Here is a 21,036-nt window from a genome sequence, read left to right as displayed (position 1 = left end):
ATGCAGGTTAGATGCTATCTTAGAGGAGGCGGAGCACGTGCATGCAGGTCAGACGATATCTCAGAGGAGGCAGGGGCACGTGCATGCAGGTTAGACGCTATCTTAGAGGAGGCGGGGCACGTGCATGCAGGTTAGACACTATCTTAGAGCAGGTGGGGGCACGTGCATGCAGGTTAGACATCTCAGAGGAGGCGGGTTTCTTCTTTTATCAAGTAGGTTCCAGGGTTTGGCTGACGGTAAGCCCCTTTACTCACTGAGCCATCATGGCAAAAAGGATGTACCTTTTAAAAGCTTTTAGGTTACACAGTTTAATCATGTGTACAGTCTTAGACATTCTCATTAAAAATATTTTCATAAGTTTACTAAGGCAAAGGACTAGCAAGACATATTTCTTTTACGTTTTGAGACAGCACCGTTTTCTGTAGCCCAGGCTAACTTTAAATTTGTGGTGATTCTATCTCAGTTTTTTATATGTTGAGCAAACAGGCCTAAGCTACCATGCCTGGCTAGGTCAGCTGCCTCAGTCTCCTATTCAGGGGTAGCACTCACTCAATCCATTGTAAGTCCCACCATAACCACTTAGTAGGGTGGTGGCCCTGGTAGGAGCTTTAAGCTTCTCTGCTGGTCACATAAGGCTGAGGGCTTCATTGCTGCTGCCAACAGTAACCCTGACAGTCATTTCCTACGATTAGCAAGTAGATAAAACTGCCTGATGAAAATTTAAAAGACACATATATTCAAAGACTTACATTTCCAATAGCCAGCAGTGCTTTGTCAAAAAAGAGAATCATTCCAAAGAACAGGAAAAACACTCCAAATCCTGTTAAGCCCATGCCAATTTCTGCAACATAAACCACACGGTTAAAGAAGAATCAGGTCCTCAATGTCCTCATAAACCCAGCACAGAATGCCCCAGGTCCCCAGCGCGGCAGGCCAGGCTCCTTCAGCATCAAGGCAGCACCACTAGTTCTACATTACATCCAATGTAAATCAGGAACAGAATCCCCAGTTCTTAGGCAGGAGACAGGAAAAGACATTTTTACCTCAACGCCCCCCCTACCCCCCCACCGCTCTGGCCTTAGACAAACATGCATAGGCTTTAACTGTTTATTGCCTACAAACTTTACACTACCAATGTCATGTTTAAAACTAGAGCCTGAAATCTTAACCTAGCCTCCATTTTTACTTCTTTACCTAGAAACTAACACTTGCCAGCCCACTCTGAGAGACCAAGGGCTGCTGTAGGTACTGAATACCGTGGTGGGCACAGTTTAATGAAGCCTATTCCGCGTAAGAATGCTGCATTGGCCTTGGATTCCCTAGGCCTTCCCTTTTGTACAAGGCAGACATACTCAACGCCAAGTGTGCCGGCCACCTCATGGTCACACTGCTTTAGCTGTTAAAGGATACTTTGCAATTTTTTTTTTCTCTAAAGAATTGTTATTTTCTGACCTGTTATTATTTTCCTGTCAGCTCTAGAGAGCTAAAATCCAGGCCAGTTACAACCCTTGCAACCAAGGGTGGGGGTGGGGCAGCAAAATCAAAGGCTCAGCTGATGAGCCACTACTTTATCACCTTTACCTCTGTGCCTCCAGGGCCTTTGTTTTTTTTTTTTTTTTTTTTTTTTTTTTTTTTTTTTTGGTTTTTCGAGACAGGGTTTCTCTGTGTAGCCCTGACCTGGAATTCACTTTGTAGACCAGGCTGGCCTCGAACTCAGAAATCCGCCTGCCTCTGCCTCCCGAGTGCTAGGATTAAAGGCATGCGCCACCATGCCCAACTCTACATTTTTTGATACTACTTTCCATTTTGATTCTAAAATTAGTCTGAAAGAATTTACAAGCCTGTCTACCACCATTCTAATTTAAATGTATTTGAGATGCAAATACCAAAGGAATACTTTCTTGTCTCAGGAAAATTTCCTAAAACAATGATTTAGGTGTCAGACTCTAATTTCCCAGAGAAAAATATAGAGGAAGGAGAAGTGAAACTCTCTTAAGTAAATCCTAACAGCCCAGTCATTTGACTGTGGCTACCGTCTAGTTCACAAATTATCAGAATGACACAGCACCCACGATGTTCCTTCATGAAGACAGACATCGGGCTGGTACTGCGCTTGCTGTGCAAACATGAGGACCTGGATTCAGACCCCCAGCATCTTCATAAAAGGCCAGACTTGCGGGGTCATGCCTCTATTCCCCGGGTTGGTGAGGCAGAGATGGGCATTTTGAAGCTCACTGGCCAGGCAGTTTAGCCACATCAGTGAGCTCCAGGTTCAGTGCAGACCCTGTCCTGTGTGTGTATGTATGTATGAATGTTGGAGAATGAGCAAGACACCCAATGTCAATCTGGCCACAAAGTGCATGTGCGCACGTGCACACACACAAAGTAAAGGCATTCCTCAGGTTTGAAAATAAAGGAAGAAAACAATATGGCAATAGTTCCTATGCATTGAGAACCTGTCAGGAATCAGGCACTATGAAGTACTTCCCAGAGAATATGCACTATACAATCCTCCCAGTAGCACTGGACTGTAGTCAGACTCACATCACTTTGGGGTCAGAGGATAACCTACAGAGAGGAGACTTAAGCTGCTCCAAATCAAAGTTAAGTATCTAGTCTATCTTAACCATTACATACTCATTAAACTCAAGGGTACTGGAATGCACAGAATATAAACGATTTAAATTTAATCTTAGTCTAGAACAACTCAGTGGGTATCACACCTTTAAGAGTTAGCTGATTGGGCTGGAGAGACCACTCAGCGGTTAAGAGCACTGACTGCTCTTCCGAAGGTCCTGAGTTCAAATCCCAACAACCACATGGTGGCTCACTACCATCTGTAATGAGATCTGATGCCCTCTTCTGGGGTGTCTGAAGACAGCTACAGTGTACTTACATATAATAAAAGAGTTAGCTGCAGTGGAAAAGATATCCTATAAGGCTCTTCACAGCTCAGTGCCAACAGTGCCTCACAATTCCTTTAACAAAGTTCTGAGGTACCCAGTAGCAACCAAGGCTCAAGTTTCCAATGAGCAACCCATTCCTGGCTGCTGTATTCAAGCATTAGTGTGGGAATTGGCCACACCACAGGCAGCAGGGAGAGTACAGACCCAGTCTTATCATTCTACAATCCTACTAGAGCCATGATTCACGAAGTACAGGTCAGAAGGGGACAGCTGCCTGTAGACTCTTTTACCACACTGGCACCAGTTCAGTGCTGCCAGGATTCCTCCATGAAATGGGTCAAACCCTTATCACACCCCTTTCTCACCTCCACCTTTTCCATTGTCCCTATCCTTACCCAGCTACAAGTTTTCTGAAATCAAAAGGCCTACATGCTGCAGTGATCTTCCTGCCTGTATCATACTTGGGAAAACATAATCTCTCTTTATTTTTTTCTGCCCATAAAAAAAAAAAAAAAGAAGCTTGATAAAAGCAATCTGAGATATTCGCTAACATAAAGAAAAGACATACTAGAGAAATTTTATAAAGACCAGTTTAGCCCATTGTCAATCACAGCTGGCATTTAGTGATGGGGACACCTTCACAGAGCAAGAGTAGCCCCGCCTTCCTCATCACACCCTTTAGGAAACAGAAGAGTTCAACTATGTAAACAAATACCACAGCGGCATTTTACTTAATGTGACAATCCAGATGTGAGCTGGAAGCTGCCCCCATTTCATCTCCTTGAGTAAGTCTTGGCATTTCTTTAGGCTTTGCTGGTATGGGGGAGGGCATACTACAGAATCTTCAGCACATCATGAACTGGCATCTCTGAGCAGTCGCTCAGAGCCTGATCAACCTCCTCACAACATCTGAAAGCCATGACTCATGCTGGCACCTTTCTGGGCTGCTACTGGTTCAACCTCGAAGTCAACACAGACACAGATATAGCCTGAATTTGACAAGCTCTGGTTCCTTAACCACTGGCTATAACTCACCATCTCACCTCAGAAATCAACAAGTGAACATCACAGAATTTCACCATCCCAAGAAATGTGGTAAAACAAGGGGAGAACAGCTTCTTCTGCCCAGAATTCAATCCCTCGCTGTGTTAGTTTTGTTGGAGAGTGACATTCTCTGCCCTGTGCACAGGGTAATTTATACACCACAGACTTGTACCATCCCAAGACGTGAATGTTGACATCAAGTCTCCTCAGAAGCTAGATAGCTAGCCCTACAGTGACAAGAGCAAAGGCTTGTGAACCAGAACTCCCAGGACCATGGCTGTTTCTGCCTTTGTGTATAACTCAATGTCTTACACGTCCCAATTCATAAATGGTCCATGCCTTCCCACACTCGTGTAAGAATTAAACATGTAAGTAATAAAAGCTGCTCTTCTGGAGGATCCAAGTTGGTTTCTAGCACCCACACCAGGCAGCTAAAAACCGTCTGTAACTATAGCTCCAGGAGGATCCTATGACTCTGGTCCCCACATGCATGTTAAAAAAACACATTTAAACAAGTAATTAAGATCACTCTTATCTATATAACTACATGTTGCAGTAAACTGAAACAGGTTCACAAGACTTAGTGACAGAAGGGAAAAAAGGGACACTTTTATTTCTGACTAGAACCAAATGAGCCTGACTGGACCAAAAGACAACAACCCTGGGCTAGAGAAGGTAGCTGTGCAGTCCACAGTAAGACAGAGGGGACTGCCAGGGTGTGGAGGGACTCATAAAGGATCTGTGACATTCCAGAGTGCCACAACTTGAATCTAAATCTTCAAACTCCACTTTGAATAACTTCAAGGAAGGTTTTTGTTTCACTTCAGTGGGATGTTAGAATCTTGAAAAGCTAAGGTGACTATAGTTTGAAGAAACGAAGTTCATGGTAATGAGCAAAAGTGAGGCAAAAAGAGGTCATACCCATAAAGATATCTTTAAAAAGTAAACAGCTTGGGTAGAATTCGTAAATAAAAAAATAACTAAGATCGATAAGAAAAGATAGAAAAATGGAAGTCACAGAGAAAACGATGGAGACAGGGATAACGCTCTGCTAGTCTGCAGAAACACTTGGCTGCGATGCTCTAATCTCTGGGGCTACCAAAAAAAAAAAAAAAAAAAAAGGCAGGACTTAAGACTGCAAAGCTGATCAGAATGTGAGATAGGCAGAAACAGGATGCTAAAATAGAACACGCCACGAAGTACAGACTACAACACGAATAAAGAAATCCTTTCCCTGTAGAAACAGGCAGAGTCTTTCATGCTTGTAATCTCAGAACTTTAGAGACTGGAGCAGAAGGACTACAAGTGGGAAGGCTAGCACTGACACAATGAGCCTCGTTAGCCTACAGTGTGATCCTGACTCCTAACCCAGAAATCTAAACCATCGAAGTCAATGCTCAGAGCACAAAGTGACTTTTTAACATTAGTAAACTTGGCTGAAACTTAAACGAGCGGAAAACCGAAGTCCTTGCAGGGGAATTTTGGGTAGGTTGGTAACAGTGGCGTCTGATCACCGCTCTCTACGCCCCCAGCCCACCCCAGCCTTGCAGGCGCCTCCGCGCGGGCGGACAGTCCCATTCCCGCCACCCCGGAAACTTGGTCCGACGGCTGTTCCGTGGGACAGAGCGCGGGTGCCACCGGGGCGAAGGTGGCGGCGGCGCCACTTGGGCCGGGGCAGGTCGGCGGTCCTCCCGTCGCGGCTCCCTCCCTCCCGCGGGCCGCCGCCCCACGCGCGCTCGCTCCATTCATTGCGGGGCGGAGCAGAGGCTGAGGCGGGAGCACCGGCCAACGCTGGGGCCCGGCAGCGCTTACTCTGCGTATCCGTGAGGGAGATCATGGTGGCGGCGGCGAGGACCGCGGTGCCTCGGGGCCCACGCTGCGAAGCCTGGTCCGGAGAAGAGCCTCGGCGACGCCGCCCGGGCCCGAGCCGCCACGTCTTCCGGAAACACGCAGCCGCCGCCGCCGGGCCGCAAGGCCGCGCTCCATTGGCTGCGGCGAGACCAATAGCACGCGCTCTTGTTCGGATGTGCGCCCGGACGCCACACCACGCAGCCAATCAGAGAAGGCAATGGCTTGTGATTGGTGGAGGGGGCTGATCCGGAAGGGTGGGCGCTGCAAGCCGGGCGGCGGGAAGGTTTTTACGCGCGGAGCGGCTGACAGGTTCGTGGAGGTGCCGGTTCCGGCGCGTGGGGCCGCGGCTGTCTGCCGGGCGGATAGGAGCCGGGCGTCGTCTCTGCCGTCGCTTTCAGGAGCCCTGGTCGCCGCAGCTTGCGCTTCTGCCTCGTCTTGTGGTGCCGGCGGGGTGGAGGGATGCGCTCAGGGTTAGCGTGCGTTTTCCTTCCGCACTGATGACAGTGGACCTGGTTCACGGTTTTTGACCTCTTTGTAACTTAGTTCTTGGAATGTATTTCGTGCTGCGCTATGTTTTGCTGTGAAGTTGCCTAATTTAGGCAAGGGGTAGGTTATTGGCAGCAAAGTCCAAAAAAATATATATATTTGAAGTAGTGGAAGGAAATGAACTTAGACCGAATCTCTCCTAAGGGAAGAGAAAGCGCCTCTATTTAGGTTCCGGAAAAGGCATTCCCCGCCCCCCCCCCCCCCCCCCCCCCAGGCTGTTTACAAAAGTGAAGAGATTCAGGCTCTGCCATGATAGAGGATCTTAAAGTCCATGGGCAGAATAGTATCAGTCTAGGAAGTGATAAGGAGATGCTCTCATACCTGAGGAAGGAGGAGTCTTGACTTAAACCCATCCTTAAATGTCCGTTAGTTTTGTCCTTACTCTTTAATCAGGGCTTATCTGTCTTAACAGCCTTGTACAGGAAGGGTACAAATTCGATAAAGGAAACAGTTCAAGTGAGAATAGACGGGTGCAGAATCTGTTTTTGGAGAACACTCTTAGATTTAGCAAATATAAAATTAAGCAATATATAACACGCTTTCAAACGTTTGTTTTTGTTTTTATGTAATGGTGACAGATTGTCATTGATGGAGCAAAAAAGTTGTTCACAACAGTTCATGAACACAATGAGGTCCTTGGCTCCTAACATAGAAAACTAAAACACCACCCCTAATAAAAGCCGGTGTTCTAACTGAGCACGAAATGACTTTGAAATTAGCAAACTATTGAAACTTAAATAGGCAGAAAACCTACGTTCTTCCAAGGGAATTTTGGGCAGGTTACACGCCTACCCAAATAATTACTAAAAATACAAAATTAAGCAAAACATAACATGTTTTCTAATTTTGTTTTTATGTAATGGTAACAGATTGTCATTGAGCAAAATAATTGTTCATAACAGTTTGGGGAATTAAATGTTCAGGCCTAAGTTTTAATCTTTAAATTTTAATATAAGTCATGTTTTCTTCCACTTTTAACTGTCCCAAATTCTTTTAAGCCAAGAGAGTACTAGTGTGTACCTCACCCCCCTCTGCAAGTGAGCAAATTTTATAGAGAAATGGAGTAAGCTCCCTGAAGAAGAGAGGAGGCTCTGGAAATTATCTACTTAGAATATTAATTTCTTTTAAGGAGGAATTTAACTGTAACTCTCTAAAGCAACTGTGCAGTATACTGCCAAGTAGTTTATTTGTTTATCCATTCATTTATTTACTTTTAAAAAAATCTATCCTCCTTATTTGTAAGGTGAGTCCTGCCAGGCATGGCTGTGCATGCCTTTAGTTTCAGTACCTGGGAGGCAGTCACCCCAGTTTTTAAGTCAGAGAGAAAGCCATAGAGGAACAGTGTGCCATGTTGCTAAGGTACACATGGGCCTAGTGGGAGAATTATTTGGTGAGTGTTGTTGACATTCTATTTGGCACCAACATCTATAAGATTTTTTTAAAAACTATATTGCTTTGTAACTTTTTTGTATGTAATAGTGACAGATTGTCATTGACTGAGCATTATTGATAGTACTGGTTTTTGTTTAGTTTTTGTTTTGTGGTGCTAGAGATTAAACTCATGACCCTGTATAGCTGAACATGCTAAAGCCAAAAGGCAAAGCATGCAGAGCTAAGACTTACGAGAGTGGAGAAAGGTAGCCGGGCGTGGTGGCGCACGCCTTTAATCCCAGCACTCGGGGGCTATACAGAGAAACCCTGTCTCGAAAAACAAAACAAAAAACAAAACAAAACAAACAACAACAACAAAAATACCCAAAAACCCAAAAACAAAGAGAGTGGAGAAAGGTGTGTTGCCATCAGGAGGCAAGGAGAATGGAATCGTTTTGAAAACGATGCCCTCCAGGAACAAAGGAAGACAGAGGAATGGTTAGGATAACTTCATAGTCATACGGGGCAGGAACACTGGGAAGGTTCCACTTCTCCGCACACTCAGTTGGCACCGTAACGGTTTTAGCTGATAGTAGTGGAGACTTGGGAAGTGTGTTGCACAGGCCTCTGCCCTGAAGATGCCTGCTTCACCTGGTCACTAATGCCTGTGCATGCTAGCAGGACCTCTGCCAACCTCCACAGTGTTGCTGGTAGACATGTTACCATGTTTGTTCTTTCACTTTAGAAGGACCTTTGGATCTCCGGTTCAGTTTTAGAATGGCATCCGTCTCAGGTCAGTGGATGCAATTATTCCTTGCATGTTACTTTTTTTTTTTTTCTACTTTGTTTTGTTTTGTTTTTTTGATTAAAAAAGTTGGAAAAAAATCTTGATTCTAGAAATGATTTTTTTTTTAAATCTACTTTATTAATATGCACAACAGACTTTCCCTTGTGAGTACTAGTAAACAGGTCACGGATGATCAGAGCGTCTGCACGGTGTGACTGTCATTGCTGTCCATCTCCAGATGGATGCTGGTCCGTAAAACTCTTCGTACTCTCTTCCTCTTTCTGAACTTGACCTGTTATACTAACCTCATATGGCACAATATCAAAGTATAAAGTATTTTCTCCTTTAATGCCAATGATGTTCTATTGTATGTAATGTGCTGTGCTATGTTTTGTTTGTCTATCTGTTGTTGAGTAGTTGATGTTTTATTGTTCTTTTTAACTAAATTTGACAAATTTGGTTTAGTAGTGCTTTCGTGCGGGGGGTATGTGTGTACGTGTGTGTATGGGTGTATGTGTGCCTGGTTCTAGGGTAAATTCAGATCTCTTTCCACCATGAATTCTAGGGTTACAACAGCAAACATTACCACTCACTCGCCATCTCCCTAGTTCTTTTGAGCGTATACCTAGAATGGGACCTACTGATGAAATGGTGATCTTACGTTTAAGGTTTTGAGGAGCTGGTGCTGTTTTGCACAGTGGCTGCATTATTTACCGTCCCATCAGCAGCGCATGAGGGCTCTGAGAATGTTTTTGACTGATGTCTAGAAGACTGAGAACATACAAGGAAGAACTTATGAATCACCAACAACCCCACTGCTCCAGTTAATATGAACACTAATTAGCACCAGCTTTCTCGGTTTTCAACCAGAGTTTTAATGATTTGTACAGTTTTGGAATGTGATTTGAAAAAACAAGAATAGACTTCAGATGTGGTACTAAAATTTTTATGATTTAATAGGTTTTATTTCTTCCATTAATTTATGTATTTTTACATCCTTGTCCCCCTCTCCCTCTTTCTCGCCTCATACAATGCCTGAAGTGTGTGACATTGTTTTAAACTGACCTTACTTATTTAAACTTTTGGTCCCCTCCACCCCCAACCTCTGATAACATTAAAGGATCTAAATCTTTATGTGGCTCTCTGAGTAGTGCCTTAAGTTCACAGAAGCAGTGACTCTGACGCTGGCCTTCCTCAGGTCAGTTCTCAGTGTGCTGGTGTCTTCCCTTCCATTGCAGGTTTTATGTGTTCAGACTATGCAGTAATATGAGATCTTGTTCTTGGTTTGATTGACGGGTGACTGGCAAGGACAGGGAACTTTTAAACTAGGATGGTGCTCCAATCTTTTCTGGAGTGTGATGGTTATGGCCTGCTGCATGCTACCCTACCAGTTAGCAAACAAGATGGAGTTCTTTTTAGAAAAACACTCTGCTCACCACCACCCACCACACAAACAGGCACACAGTGTCACAGTTTGCCTAATGCCAGTGTGGATAGATGACCTAAGTTTTTGGTTTTGTCTGTTCTCACATCCTACGGGTTGGTAGTCAGTAATACTAATTTGTCTAGATCCTTACACAAGTAGTCATTACTTCTCCATCAAGATGAGACTAACAGGTGCTGCAGAACGGAGGTACAGTGTGGGCATGCTTGGATTCCACATCTTAGTGTACCTACCCTGACTTAAGCTCTCCCAATGGGCTATGATTTAAAGCTAATCAAATAATGGAGTGGGTCCATTTTAAGAAGTTAGTCTATTTTGTCTACTGTTCTGCCTGTTTGTTGATATATACTTGAAGCACCCTCTGAAATTGCCTTTGGTTTGTTGCTTTGTATTTGATAGGAGGAGACTGTTTGTTAATGTCAGCTTGGGACATTGTTAGAATATCTAGACATGAACCACAAATTTAGGAACACAGGTGTGTGGCCTAGGCTCCTCAACATGCTCTTGAGATAGAGTAGCAGCAGTGTGCCCCATGCTCTCGGTCATGGCATCCTTTGTGGGTTGCTGAAGTCATTCACTGAGTGTTGACTCTCACTGCTTGTGACCTGTATCGTAGAGGCTAGCTTTAGAAATAGCATCATTTTGAGTAATGTCTCAGCATCCAGATTTTTGAACATCCTTGCTCATCGGGACTTTGTGTAGGGGTCTCCAGTGCTGACTTTGTTGCATAGGTTGACACTAACACCTGGATCAGGCAGAATTTGATCAGAAGAGCAGAAGTGCCAAGACTGTTGAAAAGATGTACTGCAGCGATTAACCCTTACTTGACCATGGGAGGTAGTTAAGCCCTCCTTCTATGTTGTCTGTGTGTATGGTATTAGGTCAGAGGTGGCTGAAAGGCATGCAGGGTGAGAAGAGATCTAGAACCTTGAGAGCAAAGGCAAAATACTCCCCGTGAGGACGGACGGCAAGTTCTTATCCCATGGTCCACTTCTCAGCTCTCACGCAGTTCGGAAGGAGGAGGACACTCACAGAGTTGCTGTTCTTGCACACATCCTGGCTCTAGGCTCAGAGAACTGAAGGAGAACAGGCTCTGGAGGCCCTGCTGCTCTCCTGAGGTTACCTCACAGCAGTTCATGTCAGGAAGGCTATTAGCCCTGATTTGACACTGATGTAGATGTGTAGATGCAGAAAGCTAGGTGTCTGTTTCAGCTCTAAGGTCTAGTTCTCTGGCACTGGTTAGAGAAGGGGATGCTATAGTTCCAGCCTGGCTAAGGCAGCACAGCACAGATCCCACCCTTGGCCTCTGACTTACTTAACGTACAAATGAGGGCAGTGGTGCAGTCATGCTTCTGCCATGGCATGCTCCCTTGTCCAGCCTCCCAGAGAGATCACAGATTGCCTTTATCCATCTCAGTCACAGCTTGACGGAGGACTAGTGTTTTTATGTTAGGTGTTTGGGAAATAGGAGCGGAACTAAGAAACTAAAATCAGAAAGCATTAAGCACGGCCAATAGGCAAAGCACAAAGAGAAGGAGAAAGACATGGTGTGCAGGTCTTATTTCTGGTGGTCAGCGGTCAGAGTTGGTGTTCAGAGCTGCCTTCTCCAGCTCTCCATGTGGGCTGTTTCTGGTTTGTTTCTATGTGAAGACTTCCCTTATTGGTATGCTTTTTAGAGTTACCATTGTTACTTTGTAATAGCTTAATCATAGAACTATATATATGGGGATGGTGGGGGGGGGTGCCCCATGAACCCCTGTTCCAGACACAGCCCTTATCTCTATGGTGTGGTAGCAACCCACCTCCTCCTTAGTCATGGTCACTTTCCCTGCCAGCTCAGCTGCCTCTTGCCTGTTGATTTCCTAGTGCCCAAGTGCAGGCCACTGGCTTCCAGTTTTGAGCCACTGTTCTTTTCCTTGGTAGAAGCATCTTCTCCTTGAGGCCTAGATCCCCAGAGAGACCAGCAGCCTCTCAAGGGTGAGCGGCTGTTCAACCAGCAGCTCTTTCCAAGTCAGAGTAGGAGGAGCAGCTACAGGAGAGGCATCAGAACTCACTGAGGTGTGTGTGTGTGACTGACTGGGCCCAGCTGGCACTATAACTGATCTTTTGAAGTGGCTTTGGTTATTCTCTCAGGGTAGCCACTTGTAAACATTGGGGGCATGATTTGATCACTGATTTCCCTAGCATTTCATGGGCTGTACTTTGAAGCAGTTTGTGTAAACTATGGATATGGTCCAGGAGGCATGTTGTAAATGGAAGTATAGTAGGTTTCACGGAAGCATGTCGGGGAAGGTGAGCCCATGCACAGCATGTCTAACTGAGTGAGGTACTTGCATCACAGAAGGTCCCAGTGTCTTGTCAACTTGCTGCCAGTCATTTGGTCTTCCTCTTAAGAATGATGCCACAGAGGAGGCTCAGTGAGAATGTGCTGTAAGCTGTCTGTAAACTGGGCGCTGACCAGATTAGTCTGAGCGGGTGGACGTTGGTGCTGGAAGAGGGGCAGCTTGTTCTTGCTGTTGTACAAGAACAGGCTTGGCTGATATCCGGATGGTTTTGTCCGTTTGATGAATTAGCATCTTTTTAATTATTACTAGTGGGCCTTCACAGAGGACACAAGTGACTACACAGTTATGCCCGTGTGGATTTCCTACACAGTGCTCCCCAGACCCTGTGTGTGTTTCTTCCTCAGTCTAATAAGAACCCAGGTGTAAGGAACTCCCTGAGAGGTCATAGGGTCCTGAGGATGATGAGGGGCAAGATAGGCTTATACCCCTTGTTCTTGCCTTCATTTATCACTTGCTTGAACTCGCTTTTTCATAAGCCGCCTCCACTGTGGTCCTGGCAGTGTGCTTTATGAATTGATGTGCTAATGGTAGGAAGCGCAGAAAACACAGTAGCTTACTTCCTTGGGAGACTTGGGGCTAGCCACAGATGATTTCAGAAGGAACGTAATAAGCATCTCTAGAAGATGTGGGCAGCTAGGTGTGATGGCACACGTCGTAATCTCAGTGTCAGAGAAGCTGAGGGAGGAGGAGTATAGGTTCAAGGCCAGCCTGGGTCTGTCAGTGAGGCTCTTTCTCAGAATACAGAGAGGGCTGGGTCTGTAGGTTAGGGGTGGATTGTGTGTGTGGTCTCCCTGAGGTCCTAGGTGCAGCACTGCGTAGATAAAATAACAACAATAGTAAGATCTTATTGTGAGAGTTAGGTAGGTAGTGGTGCCTGGTTGGCTGTGACAATAGTGAGGAAGGGAGATGGGTACGGAGCACGGGAAGGTAAGGATGTGCTCAGGCCTACATGGGTGGGCTGCACCCTGTAGGATAAGCTAGAACTCAGGAGGAGTCATCTGATGCTCACTGGGACTTGCATCACTGTGCTGTCATGTCAGGGGATGCTGTGTCCTATTGAAGAGCCAAGACCTCAGTCACATAGATTTGCAAATGAACCTACCCCAGATTTCCAGGAACAGAGAAGTTGCAGCAGGTACTGCAGGAGCTGGCTTCCCCACCATGGGAACAAGGGGCACCAGCAGGTCCCTGACATGAGGGAGATGCAGGAGTACCTGACCCCATGCCTGACATCCCAGGGAGAACCTGGTGGCTGCCTCATTTCTTCCCTTCCGATCATAACCACAAGATTTGATCCAAGGAAGAGGCATTCCAGTACACTAATTACTAAAGCACACGTGATGCCCTTAGCTTTCAAATTTCTCTCACTTGCCTTGATCTGAGCCTCACTGTGATTTGATACTTGAATCAGTACTTGAATAGTACTTGATCCTGAGACTTTGTAAGTTCGTAGCCACGGTGTTGCAGAGCAGGTTACCACAGCACCGTTTGTCACGCCACACATTTCATCAGCTTGCTTGGGATGACTGGAAGCTGTTGTCATGCACGGCATCAGTCCAAACACGGAGGTGTCTGTGCGGTTCAGGTGCCAGGTGGCTCGCTCGCAGAGACTTAGGAGACTGTTAGGCCAGTTTTGTGTGACATGATGAGAACGGCAACTGTCATTTACTACACGTTTAGCTTCTGACCAGTGCCCATCAGGGACTCCCTACGTGTTGAATGAATCACTGAACTTTCCCAACATTACTTTGGTCTTATTAAGAGCATATTATGGACACTTGGTAGAAGGGGACAGTGAAGTTCACTGATGCTCTGCTGAGATCATTTAGCTGGGAAGGGAACCAGTCCCAGGTTCTGACTCTAGAACATGCTCTTAGCCCTCTGCTCTCCTACTTTTAGGCTTGTAATGTAGACGGAGGACTTTCCAGAACCCAATCGGGAACCTCACAGTGTTTGTTCTCTCTCCTCTCCCAGCTTTGACAGAGGAACTGGAATCCGTAGCCAGTGAGCTTCATGCCATTGACATCCAGATTCAGGAACTCACAGAGAGGCGGCAAGAGCTCCTTCAGAGAAAGTCAGTCCTGACAGAGAAAATCAAACAGTGCTTGGAGGACTCTGGGGCTGAGGCGAGCAGCGACTCGGACACATCACCAGCTGCATGGAATAAAGAAGGTTTGCCACTCTCCTGCCTTCCCACTGTCGTAATCAAGAATGAAATCACCCTGTGGATCAGTGTGTACGGGGAGATAAAGCTAGCATGGGGAACTTGCAGGCAGATATTCTTTATTCATGTGCTATAATATTTTACATGTGAACTTGAAACTTGGGTTTTGTTTTCTGTGTGTATGGTCTTAGTAGCAAACATCAGTGTCAAAAAAAAAAAAAAAAAGAAAGAAAAGAAAGAAATTAAAGTATATCAGTTAAAATTTTAAGCATTAACTAAAACAAAAAGTTAGCTAAACTCTCCAAACAGACCCTGCCCCTTGGGCTTTTTCTTTGTTTGTTTTTGGTTTTGTTTTGTTCTTTCTGAGACTCAATCTTTAACCCTGGCTGTTCTGAAACTAATGTAGACCAGTTTGGCCTCCAACTCACAGATCCGACTGCCTCCTGAATGCCTGGATTAAATGCATGTGCCGCCACACTCAACCCAGAACAAACCATACTTAATTTAAAGTCTTGAATGAAGGGCTAGAGAGATGACTCAGCAATCAGAACACTGATTGCTGATTGCTGGATTTGGTTCCTAGTGCTTACAGCTAGACGGACTCTAGTTCTAGGGTCTATAACACCTTGTTCTATTTAGTCTCTGAAGCATCAAGCACTCCCATGGAACACAGACATAAATGTGTGCAAACGCCCATACATACATACAAACAATTAAAAACTGTTGTACAAAACATATTTACTATTACATTTAATGAAATATTTTAGGAAATTCTAATTTTGTCTATGTGTGGAGATTATTCTCAGGCCTGGTCTCTAAATGCAAAACACTTCGGCCCGAGTCCAGCGTGTAATTAAGTTCATTTATGCTGGGTGCTTTAACTCATCTCATTCATGCTGGGTGCTTTAGCTCTGTGAACTCCTTAGTCACCCCTGACTGTCCTTCCCATGCCTGGCTGAGCACCCCCCTCCTACTTTTCAGTTACTGGCACGTGTTTCCAATAGGTTCTGGTATAATAACCATAAAACAGTCACTATGCTTTGTCTTGAGTACTTAGTTACACAAATTACAAAATTACTATGTTTTAATGGTTCATGAATATTCAAAGTTTTATGCACTTTTGTGATTTGTATATATTCTGGTAGCTTTATGTGGAAAAATATCACCATTCACATCCCATTTATAGTCTTTATCCTTTTAATTTTTCTCTTTCTAGATTTTCCATGGTTCGGAAAGGTAAAAGATGTGCTGCAAAATGTTTTTAAACTGCAAAAGTTCAGACCTCTGCAGCTGGAAACCATCAATGTCACCATGGCTAGAAAGGATATCTTTCTTGTCATGCCCACAGGAGGAGGGAAGAGCTTATGCTACCAGCTGCCTGCGCTGTGCTCAGACGGTATGTACAGGAAGAAGTGGCTGATATGACTCGAACCCATGCCTCACCAGACTGTTTTTGTCTACTACCCTGGCTACACGGGAGAAAGAGCTTATGTGAGGACAGAGAGAAATGGTGAAGTCTGGGTTGGGCATAGAGAGTTCACAGTGCTTACAGGCATTCAGGTAGGCTTCAGTGGGAGAGGGCATGGGGTGACATAGCTCTGGGCCAGGTGAGATAGCCTGCGCTGCACAAATGCCTCTGAACCCACCAGAGTGAACTGTGTCCTCCCAAGTGGCATGGGGGAGAGGAGGGCTCTGAATGACACCTGAAGCAAGAGAAGGAGGAATATGCTGGAAGCTGAGGCTACACGAGCACAGGGGGATAATGTGTGTTATGGAGAGTGTGCTGTGGGTAGCCCAGGGATAGGACAGGTGGGAGGGGCCTTAACCTCTGACAGCTGCTGGCAGAACGTCACATAAAACCAGGACCTGAAAGTTAGGTTAGAGGCTGGGAATAGTCTTTGCCCTTGGCTCTGAATTTAGGTAGATCTGGCATGGCTGGCACCCAGAAAGAAAACGTCTTAGTGAGTGACTGGGAGCCGAGCTTCTGAGGGTGGGGTACTGTGGGAAAGAATGGCTACGAGGGGAGGGAGCAGTGCTAGTCTGTCTGACGCGCTCTAACACCCTGTCTTAGGCTGGACGGTTGATAGGTAACTGAAGTTTATCGCTCACAGTTCTGCAGCAGATTTGATGTCTAGAATGGACCTCAGATGTGGCCTCAGATGTGGCTCTTTCTTGCTGAATCCCAACATCACAGGGCCAGTCTCTTGATCTTTGTTTACTGGGACACTGATCCGAGGCCTCACCCTTCTTGACTCTCCTCCCCAAGGGTTGTGCTCTTCACACCTTCCCAGTGTGCATTGGGTTCCAACAAGGATTCAGACCACTGCAGGCATCTTGATTTCTGACAGATGGGGTCATGACTGTGTTGAAGTGTATTGAGTGCCTGTTCCAATGAGGAAGAAGGTGAAAGTGTGGGAAAGAGAGTAACAGACAGGGCAAGAGTCCTGTGTGGGTCAGTATATTTAAATCCGACTCTCCTCTGCCAGGTGACTGTAAGGAACACAGAGTAGAAATGTGACTATGTCATTTCAGCAGCACACAGCAGCTCGCACATGAAGAGTCCCTTCCTTCACTGCACTGCCCACTGGTTTGCCCTCAGGCTGCCTATCTGATGTGAAAAGTGAAGGCTGCATGTGCCTGCCGCCCTGAGCAGCACAGGCTATGTTCTTTTGGACAGCTTTGAATAATTTTTCCCTGATACAGCAGTGTAGTACTAGGCCTGGTGTGTATTATTCCACTGAGATTTTCCATACTTGTTGTTAAAGAGGGTAACAAATTAAAAGTAGTAAAATGTATTTCTGTAGGATTGAAGAAAGGTAGACATTTATGTTTTCTTTTAAAAAGTACTTATGATTTGAGTTTTTGCGTGTGTGAGTGTGCGTCTGTGTCCACATTCCTGAGCTCAGAAGAGGCACCGGATCTCCTGACACCAGAGTTACGAAGGCTGTGAAGCACCATGCGCTGAGAACTGAATCCCGGCACTGTGTGAGGCTCAGCTCTTAACTGCCAAGCCATCTCCAGCACAGTGACTCGTCTATGCTTTATTTACTTGCCTTACATTCATCTTATTTGCTCATTTATTCTGCCCATCTCTCTTATTTCTTGAACTGATAAATCTGAATTGGCAACTACAGGGCCTGCTGGGTGCAGAAAGTGGCTACTGGAGTGCACTGTGGTGGGAGTGGAGAGGTGAAAGTAGGTCTTGCTTTGTTTTTCTCTTTTAGGTTTTACACTTGTGATTTGCCCACTCATCTCTCTTATGGAAGATCAGCTGATGGTTTTAAAACAGTTGGGAATTTCAGCTACTATGTTGAATGCTTCTACCTCTAAGGTATGGGAGTGTGGTTTCGGTTTTCAGATGTAAAGTCTTAACTGATGCGGGAGTCTCATTGGCATCTGAGTTGCCTGTAAGGTATAAACCCTAAATACTATGTCAGGAGCCACAGGCTTCTGCTCACAGCCTAGTATTGGACAATGTCTATTTTTGTATACCCCATGCCTGTTTTTACTTATAAAGATAAAAAAAAAACCCCACAAACTATGAAAAGCTAGTATTGTATTGCACATGAAGTCATAGACTTTGGGTTCCGTGTCCATAGTAAACTTGTTGGATCAGCAAGCTTATTCTCTTAGGTATTGCTTCGGCCCTACAGCAACTCAGCCTAGTGCTCGTGGAGACAGCATTCCACATGACAGCCTTTCTCCTGTCTAGCACTTCAGAGGAAGCATTTGCTAACATGGTTTGTTATGTAGTGTAAATGCAAGGAGGCCCTGGGAGATGGTTCGGTGGGTACACAGTGGGCACTCTGCTTGCAGCACGAGGGCAGCCTGAGTTTGATTAGTGGCATGAAGCTCCCTGGAGCTCGCCGACCAGCTAGCCTGGTTTAATTGATGAGTGTCTCAGCAAGACTGTGTCTTGAAAAGATAAGCTGGGGCATATAAAGGAGGAAGGTTCCCTCTGACCTCTGATGCTGACTCCATGTGACACGCACACACGTACATATATATACACCACCTTTCATTGTGCAGTCTATTTTAATACAGAGGATGAGTTACAAAGAGCACATATGTGTGTGGGGATGGACTGTCTTACCTTATCTGTAGGACAGACCACTTCCAGGCTGTTCCTTGTAAATTCTGTTAAGGAATTCTTTAAAAATAGACAAATGGTTGCTATTCTCCATCTATACCCTTAGCCTCATGATTTATTCATACAAACAAATGCCAGGTCTCATGTTTTAACTGTAGATTTTTTTAGTGTATAATAACTCTTACAGATGTTTTGTCTTGTTATACTTATTTGTGTGTCAGTGGAGTAGGGCGTGAACTCACCACACTGCATGCACAGGTGGAGGTCTGAGGAGTAGGGCGTGAACTCACCACACTGCATGCACAGTGGAGGTTGGGGGAGTAGGGCGTGAACTCACCACACTGCATGCACAGGTGGAGGTCGGAGGAGTAGGGCGTGAACTCACCACACTGCATGCACAGGTGGAGGTTGGGGGAGTAGGGCGTGAACTCGCCACACTGCATGCACAGGTGGAGGTTGGGGGAGTAGGGNCCACACTGCATGCACAGGTGGAGGTTGGGGGAGTAGGGCGTGAACTCGCCACACTGCATGCACAGGTGGAGGTTGGGGGAGTAGGGTGTGAACTCACCACACTGCATGCACAGGTGGAGGTTGGGGGACAACTTGCAGGGTCACTCTCTCCTTCTGCCATGTGGCTCCTCCCTGAGGACTGAAGTCAGGTTATCAGTTTGGCAGTAGGCTCCTTTGCCTGCTGAGCCATCTCCATAGCCCATGTACAGGGGAAGAAAGCACAGTGCCACCCATCACCCTGTTAAAACCCTAACCCTGAAAATGTTTAACTGTGAGTGTGCACACGAGTCTACCTGTTTAAGTGGGTATTTTATAACTCCATTAAATAGCCATAATTAAAACAGCTAAATAGTTTTGTTCATGGGTGGATAATTATAAATTTAATGAGTGAATTTGGAAAACCTACCATTATGGCCACAGCTACTGTATTTGGTTCACATTTTAGGTTTTATTATTAACAATGTAAAATTATACACATTGTTTATTGGAGAATCTTGACACATTCACGTTTCTTCCTCTTTTTTGCCAAGTGACTGACTTTTATCCTCAGCACTCTGGATGTGAGTCACCTAGACACTGCTTGCACAGCTGCCACAGAGCTTACCCGGGGTGGACTCAGTTGTAGTGAGCCAGCATCTGCTGCTGGGAGAGCCCAGCTGTTGTCCTTCTGTTGCTTTTTAGTAATGAACACAGATTTTTCACTTAGTATCGTGGTCCACCAACTTGACTCTACTCTGATAGTTTTTATTTTGTCTTTAATAGGAACATGTAAAATGGGTGCATGCTGAAATGGTGAATAAAAACTCCCAGTTAAAGCTGATTTATGTGACTCCAGAGAAAATTGCAAAAAGCAAGATGTTCATGTCAAGACTGGAGAAAGCCTATGAAGCCGGGAGGCTGACGGGAGTGGCAGTGGATGAAGTGCATTGCTGCAGTCAGTGGGGTCATGACTTCAGGCCTGGTATGGATGCTTGCTCCGGGGATTGCATCCCCACTCTGCTCATCACGGTGGAAGGGCCTACCTCTGTTCAAACCGTCCACTCATGGCGTGGTACTCAGCTGCTCTGCCTTCCATTCATTATTGCAGCATCTTAGCCACCCATGCCCACCAGCCCGTGTTGCATCTCTCACGTTCCAGGTTTTTCCTAGTAATTGAAGAGTTTGTAGGACCTTAAAGGTACTCTCATCTTTCTGGTTTCAGCTCGGAGAAACTGAAGTGTGATGAAACATTTTAGTAGTACTTTAGCTGCCAACCTCGTCCTGATGACACCCTAAAGAAAGCATAACACCTGCTTTCAACAGGGAATTAATGTTATCTCTGTCAAAAACACTATTTCTGAAGAAAAGTGCAGCAAAGCCTCTGAATTCAGGAAGTGTCAGGCCTTCAAATTTAGTTATATCCAAGTCTGCAAGTAAAATGAGGTGGCCGTCACTCATCTGTGCTCTTAAGGACCTGACTTACTCTTTCTCTGAGGGACAGACAGACCATTGTCTTCTTTTTCAGATTATAAGGCTCTTGGCATCTTGAAGCGCCAGTTTCCCAACATCTCACTGCTGGGGCTCACTGCAACAGCAACCAACCATGTTCTGAAGGACGCACAGAAAATCCTGTGTGTGGGAAAGTGTTTGACGTTTACAGCGTCTTTCAACCGGCCAAATCTTTTTTATGAGGTACACAGAGGTTATACTTCTTCACTGTGTTTATGACAGAATGACTTAGTATAAACACTTTTAATGTCATGAAGTTATTATTAGGACACTAATAAATTAGTGCCTAAGTTTATCTGTGTCTTGTATAGCTTAATCCGCATTAGGCTATATAGAAAATCCTGCGTTGCCGGGCGTGGTAGCGCACGCCTTTAATCCCAGCACTTGAGAGGTAGAGGCAGGCGGATTTCTGAGTTCGAGGCCAGCCTGGTCTACAAAGTGAGTTCCAGGACAGCCAGGGCTATACAGAGAAACCCTGTCTCAAAAAAAA

General features: G+C 45.4%; 2 protein-coding genes across 6 annotated transcripts in view; one reads left to right on the top strand and one right to left on the bottom strand.

Annotated features, from left to right (window-relative positions):
- Nucleotides 1-5,905, bottom strand: part of Golt1b (golgi transport 1B) — a 13,888-nt gene extending 7,983 nt beyond the window's left edge. Inside the window, exons 1-2 of one of the 2 annotated variants that reach the window (XM_021164925.1) lie at nt 5,763-5,905; nt 750-841 (exon numbers count right to left, since the gene is read on the bottom strand). In XM_021164925.1, coding sequence (XP_021020584.1) covers nt 750-841; nt 5,763-5,787 — 117 coding nt within the window. In that variant the 5' untranslated portion in view covers nt 5,788-5,905. The remainder of the gene's footprint in view (nt 1-749; nt 842-5,762) is intronic. The other variant, XM_029478879.1, reaches the window with a different exon arrangement.
- A 145-nt stretch (nt 5,906-6,050) lies between these two features.
- Recql (RecQ like helicase) overlaps nt 6,051-21,036 on the top strand; it is a 34,177-nt gene continuing 19,191 nt past the window's right edge. For 2 of the 4 annotated variants that reach the window (XM_029478614.1, XM_029478613.1), the window contains exons 1-7: nt 6,051-6,110; nt 8,464-8,511; nt 14,269-14,466; nt 15,675-15,854; nt 17,683-17,789; nt 19,821-20,019; nt 20,563-20,729. In XM_029478614.1, the coding sequence (XP_029334474.1) occupies nt 8,496-8,511; nt 14,269-14,466; nt 15,675-15,854; nt 17,683-17,789; nt 19,821-20,019; nt 20,563-20,729 (867 nt within the window). In that variant the 5' untranslated portion in view covers nt 6,051-6,110; nt 8,464-8,495. The other 2 variants (XM_021164542.2, XM_021164541.2) reach the window with 2 other exon arrangements.

This window comes from Mus caroli, chromosome 6, assembly GCF_900094665.2.
Source record: "Mus caroli chromosome 6, CAROLI_EIJ_v1.1, whole genome shotgun sequence".
Taxonomy (NCBI): Eukaryota; Metazoa; Chordata; class Mammalia; order Rodentia; family Muridae; genus Mus; species Mus caroli.
This window is presented reverse-complemented; position numbering and strand designations above follow the sequence as displayed.